Below are 7,572 nucleotides of genomic sequence, written 5' to 3'. Positions count from 1 at the left end.
GCTGCCTGGCGCTGCTGCATCTCCTGCAGCTGGGCTACCTGTACAGGTGAGCGCCCCGCCCTCGGGGGGAGGGGCGACGGAGCCCGGCGCTCCCGCGGCTGGGCTGCCGGTTAGTGCAGGTGAATTGCCCGACACCGGGAGGGGGGTGGGTGGGGAGGACCCGGCCCGGGAGAGGCAACCGAGCCCCGGGGCAACTCTCCTAAGAGTGAGCGTACTTTACTTTCAAGAGGGAGAACCCAGCCGGGCGCCGTGGCTCACGCCTGGAATCCCAGCACTTGGGGAGGCGGAGGCGAGAGGATTGCCTGAGCTCAGGGGTTCGAGACCAGCCTGAGCAACGTGGTAAGCCCTCGTCTCTACAATAAGTCAAAAAATTAGCCGGGCGTGGTGGCGCATGCCTGTGGTTCCAGCTCTTTGGAAGGCTGAAGCGGAAGATCGCCTGAGTCCAGGAGGTAGAGGCGGCGGTGGCTTTGAGCGTGCCACTGCACTCCAGCCTGGGGGACAGAGTGAGACGCCGACTCAAAAAAAAAAAAGAGAGAACCCGCTGACAGCCCTCAGGGTTCACGGAGCCCTGCCCTTCCCAACACAGGGGAAGAAACTGAGGCCCAGAGAAAGGGAGGCACGTCGGCTTTGGAGTCAGACTCCTCTGGGATCCAAACTGGCTTGCCACAATTTGACCTAATTTCTGCATTTCTCTGAGCCTACGTTTCCTCCTCTATAACCAGGGGGTTGTTGTCTAGAGACAGGCATGCTGTGAGAAGTGGGCTGAAGAGTGAGAAAGTGCCTCGCACAGTACCTGGCAGGTAATGGCAGAGACATGCGGCTTCAATTCACCACTCTGTTCCCTGACCAGACCTGAGAAAGCACAGAGGGGCAGCCGGGCAGGGTCAGGCTCTCCTCGGCAGAAACCTTTGCCTCTGCTCTCCAGCCTCAGCCTAGTCACAGGTAGGAACAGAGACCTGTTTCCAAAACCAAGGCCCCCTACAGTCTGACTTAAGCTGAGCAGAAACATGAGAGGGGAAGATGTATGAGTGGTGGACAGAGCCTTGGGCAAGTCACTGGCCTCTCGGGGCTCAGTTTACTCCTGGTTTCAATGGGGATGGTAGTAGTGCCTGCTTCTGTTTTGTGAGGATTCAGTGCACCGACACCTGTCAATTGCCCTGGCACAAGGTAAGCCTTCAACAGATGTCAGCTAGCTTCCTGATTGCCATCCTGGGAGTTTCAGCAGCCCTGACCCCAGAGCTTGTTCCCTCACATGGCACCTCTCACCCTTCCTTTCCCAGTGTATTCCCCTCTCTGAACTTTGGCTTCCCACCCGCAGATCCAGCAGGCAGGCAGAGACGGGGCCTATTTATTTATTCCTGTCCGTGGAGCCAGCCAGGGCTGGACACAGACGAGGTCTCGGAAAATGTGTGTGGGTGTGCTTCTTTTCAGAACTGGCAGGGCCCTGCAGTGGTCGGGAGGTGGAACCAAGGGGTCAGAGTCACACAATGAAGTCAGGACGTCGGGGGTCTGGTTTGGGATGGGGTGGCTGGAGCCAGGTTCACTCAAGTCCATTTGTACAAATTCTCTCCAGATCTTGCCTTGGCCAAGCCGCATGGGGTCCCCAGGAGTGGGGGAGAGGAGCTCTGAACTGTTGCAGTTTTGCCTGAGGGACTGTACAGACATCAAACACCCAGGGTGGTCATGATGGGGCCCAGTTAGTATATAGTCCTGGGCAAGCCGTGATGAGCCCTGGACCTATAAATGCCTCATACATCTTCCCCTCTCATGTTTCTGCTGAGCTGGAGTCAGACTGTACTGAGCTTTGGTTTTGGAAACAGGTCTCTGTTCCTACCTGTGACTAGGCTGAGGCTGGGGAGCAGAGGCAAAGTTTTCTGCCGAGGAGAGCCTGGCCCTGCCTGCCTGCCCCTCTGTGTGTTCTCAGGTCTGGTCAGGGAACATCTGATGTGTGAATAGGGAATGCGTGAACAGGCTTCCTCCCAACAGCCAGCCGACTGAGAAGAGTTCTGGGGAGGAGACCTTGGTGCAGCCTCCACTTCCCCCTCATACCAATGGGTCCCCCAGGCCTGTCTGTTCAACCTCCGGACCCTTTTAACTCTGCCAGTCTCGATCCCCACCACTGTGGTTCAGCCTCTTGAATGGGACCCTGCTTCTGATCGAACCCCTCTGCATGGCCAGGTGCCCTTTTTAAAGCAGAGTCTAGCCCCTTCTGGCCTGTACTCGGAAGCTCTTGATGGCTCCCTTTGCCCACAGGATCCCAGGAGATTCTGAGGCATATTCAGATTTGAGAGCTGTTGCCTCAGGCAACTTTATAGCATATTTTGTCTGTTTGTCTGTCTATCTATCTATATTTTTATTTTTTTTGAGTCAGAGTCTCTCTCTCTGTCGCCCAGACTGGAGTGCAGTGGCCGCTCCCGGCCACCGCAGCCTCGACCTGCTGGGCTCCGGCGATCCTTCCGCCTCAGCCTTCCGAGTAGCTGAAACTACAGGCGTGCGCTACCACGCCCGGCTAATTTTTTTTGATGTACTGATGAAGTCTCATCAAGTTGAGCCCTTGATGAGCCCTCGTACTCACGGGCTCAGCTTAATATATTTTTGAAGACAAGAGTCTTACTATATTGTCCACGCTGATCTCAAACTCCTGGCCTCTAAAGATCCTTCTGCCTCAGCCTCCCAAAGCACTGGAATTACAGATGTGAGCCACTGTGCCTGGTCCTTATTAGCTTTTGACCCTGTTTCCCCACCTGTAGAATGGGGCTCTTGTGAGCAGACCACAGGATGAGGTTTGTGATGAGCTTGAGACAGCACCTGGCCAGCAGGAGAAGAAGTTGTATTTATCCTCATTTTACAGATGAGAAAACAAGTTCAGTGAGGTTAAGTCACTTGTCCAAGGCCCAGTAGCATGCAAGTGACGAGCTAGGATCAGAGCCTGTGTACACCCACCAGATGTGAGGTCCGAGGAGTTCACAGGAATTAACCTGGCCCGTTGGGCATCATGTGTGCTGCCTATAGGTGTGTGCAGGGGCTGCAGCAGGGGCTGCTGGTGTGGCAGCAGGAGGCGCCCTCCGAGTTTGACCTGGCCTACGCCGACTTCCTCTCCCTGGACATCAGCATGCTGCGGCTCTTTGAGACCTTTTTGGAGACGACACCACAGCTCACGCTGGTGCTGGCCATCGTCCTGCAGAGTGGCCGGGCCGAGTACTATCAGTGTGAGTGACAGGCTAGCCTTCGGTCCCCCTTTTATGGCTTGGGAACGTTTCCTTCAAATGTCAGAATGGTTTTCACCCCTTGATAAAGGCTGCTAAGAAAACAGGAGAACACACTTTTTAATTTTTTTTTTTTTTTTTTGAGTCGGAGTCTCACTCCGTCCCCTAGACTGGAATGCAGGGGCACGTTCCTGGCCACCGCAGCTCAACCTGCTGGGCTCCGGCCATCCTTCCACCTCAGCCTTCCAAGTAGCTGGAACTACAGGCGTGCACTACCATGCCCGACTGATTTTTTGATTTATTGTAGAGATGAGGTCTCACCAAGTTGCCCAGGCGGGTCTCGAACCCGCGGGCTCAGGCAATCCCCTCAGCTCAGCCTCCCAAGGCGCGGGATTATAGGCTGAGCCACCAAGCCCGGCCAGGAGAACACACTTTAGTCAGGCAGATCTAGCTTCAAGTTTAGTTGATTCTTTTTTTATTTTTTATTTTTATTTTAAAGATGTGGAGTACAATTCAGGGTTAGGAATACGAACGTTGATTATGCAGTTTCCCTTGATGATGAGGTGTGCTCCTCCCTCCCTTAGCAGTTTCCCTCAACTGCTAATCCCGACCCCCCTCCCTTGGCTTCAAGTTTTAAAGTCACTCTCTAGCTGTGTGAGTTTGGACAAATGACTCAGCCTTTCTGAGTATCAGTTTTCATCTGAAAAATAGACATAATCAATACTCCTGCCTCAGAGGGTTGATGGAAAGATTAAGTGAGGTGACGCGTATTAAACCCAGTGCTTGGCACATAATAAATGCCGATTGTAATTTTGAGTATTTTGAAGAAAACAGGTAAGGTGTGTAGGGTTCCCAATACAGAATAGGCAGCTTATTAGTCAAGAACATTTATTGAGTGCCTTCATATGCTCGAGTTGTTACAGCGCACATCTCCTGTGCCTGTCACTGTGCCGGGGACACAGCAGTGAACGAGCTGAACACAGCCTCTGCCCTGCCAGGATGAGAGACTAAAACCAGTGGCTTCAGTACTGCTTGTTGACTGAAAAGAGAAAGGCAGGCAGTGGAGTCTGGCAATTCCTCATAAGGCACCGGTGAAGTTGGGACAGTAAGGAGCTTTGAGAGAGCTTTTGCCCATAAAAGAGAAGTGACTTGTTCAAGGTTACAGACCCAGCACCTGCCACACCGGGGCCCCAACTCACATCTGATTCAGCGTCCAGGGCTTCTCCTTTGCCTTCCCATGCACCCCTCTAGCCCCCTGCTGTAAACGCCACAGCTCCCCAAGGAACCCAGTCACCCACTCTACTCTCACTTGCCATGTAAGCCAGAGAGTCTTCCAGAAGAATCTGGGGGTGAGCTGGGTGCGGTGACTCACGCCTGTAATCCCAGCACTTTGGGAGGCAGAGGCAAGAGGTTTGCCTGAGTCCACAGGTTCAAGACCAGCCTGGGCAACTTGGCAAGACCTCATGTGTGGGGTGGGGTCAGGATGCGTGACTCCAGGGCCTATTCAAGCTGTGGCTTGCAGGATGTGGAGGAGTTGGCTGGGGAGGCGGGGCCTGTGCTCCTGGCTGACCTAACAGCCAAGCAAAGCTTGTCAAGGTCAGAGAAGGCAGCACGCTGGGCAAACTGGAAGCACATCGGCCTGTTGAGACCTTGGTGTCCGGTTGGTTAGAAGGGCAGTGGCCTCAGCTCTGATTCTGGCTGGTAGTGGGTTCCCAGTAAACATCTGTTGAAGGACTGCGGTGGAAGGCGGCTGGGGAGGAAGCAGTCAAGAGACATTCCAGTGCTGCCTCCACCCTCCCTGAAGATCCTGGTGCTTCTGGTCCAGGGTGGACAACCGGGAGGTGGGATAGAAAGCCCACGTAAACGTCTGGATCTTGGAAAATCAAGGCTAGATAGAGGCCAGTCTGAGCGTGGAGAACAGGGTAGAACGGTGGGAGACCTTTTGGCCACACAGCAGGGACATCCCTCCCTAATGGCAGCTCGGGCTGAGGTCTGTTGCCACCTTATGGGATTTCCTACTTTCTTTTTGTGACTGGAAAGAGAGTATTGGGACTTCTGATTTTTAGACTCAAAAAAGACTTGTGAGGCTGGGAGTGGTGACTCACGCCTTATAATGCTAGCACTTTGGGAGGGTGAGGTGAGAGGATTGCCTGAGCCCATGGGTTCGAGACCAGTCTGGGCAACTTGGTGAGGCCTCATCTCCACAATAAATCAAAAAATTTGCCAGGCTTGGTGGTACGTGCCTGTAGTTCCAGCTACTTGGAAGGCCGAGGTGGAAGGATCGCCTGAACCCAGCAGGTCGAGGCTGCAGTGGCTGTGAGTGTGCTGCTGCACTCCAACCTGGGCAACACAGTGAGACTCTGACTCCAAAATAAATAAATAAATAAATAAAGACTTGGCCAGGCTCGGTGGCTCAGCCGTAATCCCAGCACTTTGGGAGGCCGAGGTGAGTGGATTGTCTGAGCCTGCGGGTTCGCAACCCGGCTGGGCAACTTGGGGAGACCTCATCTCTACAATAAATCAAAAATTAGCTGGGCGTGGTAACGCGCGCCTGTAGTTCCGGCTACTTGGAAGGCTGAGGCGGAAGGATCGCCGGAGCCCAGCAGGTCGAGGCAGCTGTGGCCGGGAGTGGCCACTGCGCTCCAGTCTGGGCGACAGAGTGAGACTCCGACTCAAAAAAAAAGAAAAGACTTGTGCTCTTCCCAGAAATAAAGAGTTATGGGGACCTGGAAAATGCTCAGAGTGCAGCCAAGGCCCAGGGGTGCTGAATGCTGGGTGATTCTTTATAAGCCACCTATCCTCTCATCCCTGAAACAGCACCACGATAGCACTTGCACATAAGCACAATGAAGGTTGAGTCCCAGCTGTTTTTGGTTGATGTTTTACTAGATGTTCTCCAGCTGCGGTTTTCCCTTCAACAAATGGGAGATTCTAATACTAGCCTCGGGTGCCATGAGGGCTCCCCACTTTGCCTGTGACCCTGGAGGTTGCCAGGCAGGCAGCCACAGAGCTCACTGTTCCCTCTTACTCTTCGCAGGGGTTGGCATCTGCACGTCCTTTGTGGGCATCTCCTGGGCGCTGCTTGACTACCACCGGGCCCTGCGTGCCTGCCTCCCCTCCAAGCCCCGCCTGGGCCTGGGCTCCTCCGTGATCTACTTCCTGTGGAACCTGCTGCTGCTGTGGCCCCGGGTCCTGGCTGTGGCCCTGTTCTCAGCCCTCTTCCCCCGCTATGTGGCCTTGCACTTCTTGGGGCTGTGGCTGGTGCTGCTGCTCTGGGTCTGGCTTCAGGGCACAGACTTTATGCCGGGCCCCTGCTCCGAGTGGCTGTACCGGGCGACAGTGGCCACCATCCTCTATTTCTCCTGGTTCAATGTGGCTGAGGGCCGCACCCGAGGCCGGGCCACCATCCATCTGGCATTCCTCCTGAGTGACAGTATCCTCTTGGTGGCCACTTGGCTGACTCATAGCACCTGGCTGCCCAGTGGGAACTCCCTGCAGCTGTGGCTGCCTGTGGGCGGTGTCTGCTTCCTTGTGGGTCTGGCTTTGCGGCTGGCCTACTACCGCTGGCTGCACCCTAGCTGCCGCTGGGAGCCTGACCAGGTGGACGGAGCCCGGAGTCTCCTCACCCTGGAAGAGAGCCAGCTGCCTCACAACAGGCGCGTGGCCCAGTTAGCTCGGACATTTTTCCTCACGGCTAAGGATGAGGTGGCTTCGCCAGTGAAGGGAGAGGTGAACGGGGTCCTTTGAGGCAGGGTCAGACCCGGCTGGGGGAGAAGGACCGTGAATCGACTGGTGGAAGGCAGGAGCAGATAAGCTAGCTGTGCTGCTGTGGGCCTGGATGCATTCAGCAGGAGTAGGACGCCTGTTCTGTGCCAGGCACTGGACACGGGTGCTGAGTAAAGCAGAGGCCTGCCTTCAAGGAGCTCAGTGTGAACAAGATGCAGCCAAGGGCCTCAATTATTTGTATTTTTTTTGAGTTGGAGTCTCCCTCTGTTGCCCAGGCTGGAGTGCAATGGCATGCTCATGGCTACTGCAGCCTCAGCCTGCCGGGCTCAGATGATCCTGCCTCAGCCTTCCAAGTAGCTGGAGCAACATGCGCACGCCACCATGCCCGGACAATTTTTTAATATATTGTAGAGAGGTCTCGCCAAGTTGCTAGGCTGGTCTTGAACCCGTTCTCAGGCTGTCCTCTTACCTCAGCCTCCCAAAGTGCTGGGATTAGGTGTGAGCCACCACGCTGGCCAAGGGCCCCCATTATATACAAGACACTTTGGGAGGAAAGAAGAGACCCCTTTTTCTCTTTTCCCCATCAGTATAGCTGGTGCCTCAGTGTCCCCATTGTTGGTATCTGCACCTCTCTGGCCAC

The 7,572-nt window shown here is 54.9% G+C and overlaps 1 protein-coding gene across 1 annotated transcript in view; it reads left to right on the top strand.

Moving 5' to 3' along the window:
- Positions 1-7,195, top strand: part of XKR8 (XK related 8) — a 10,986-nt gene extending 3,791 nt beyond the window's left edge. The window contains exons 2-4 of the mRNA XM_008066512.2: positions 1-46; positions 3,013-3,209; positions 6,244-7,195. Of these exons, the coding sequence (XP_008064703.1) occupies positions 3,113-3,209; positions 6,244-6,953 (807 nt within the window). The 5' untranslated portion in view covers positions 1-46; positions 3,013-3,112 and the 3' untranslated portion in view covers positions 6,954-7,195. The remainder of the gene's footprint in view (positions 47-3,012; positions 3,210-6,243) is intronic.
- Positions 7,196-7,572: the final 377 nt, after the last annotated feature.

The sequence above is a fragment of the Carlito syrichta genome, unplaced genomic scaffold, assembly GCF_000164805.1.
Source record: "Carlito syrichta isolate Samal-C Ts95f unplaced genomic scaffold, Tarsius_syrichta-2.0.1 Scaffold105233, whole genome shotgun sequence".
Taxonomy (NCBI): domain Eukaryota; kingdom Metazoa; phylum Chordata; class Mammalia; order Primates; family Tarsiidae; genus Carlito; species Carlito syrichta.
Note: the sequence above shows the minus strand (reverse complement) of the source record. Positions and strands in the feature narration are given on the sequence as shown.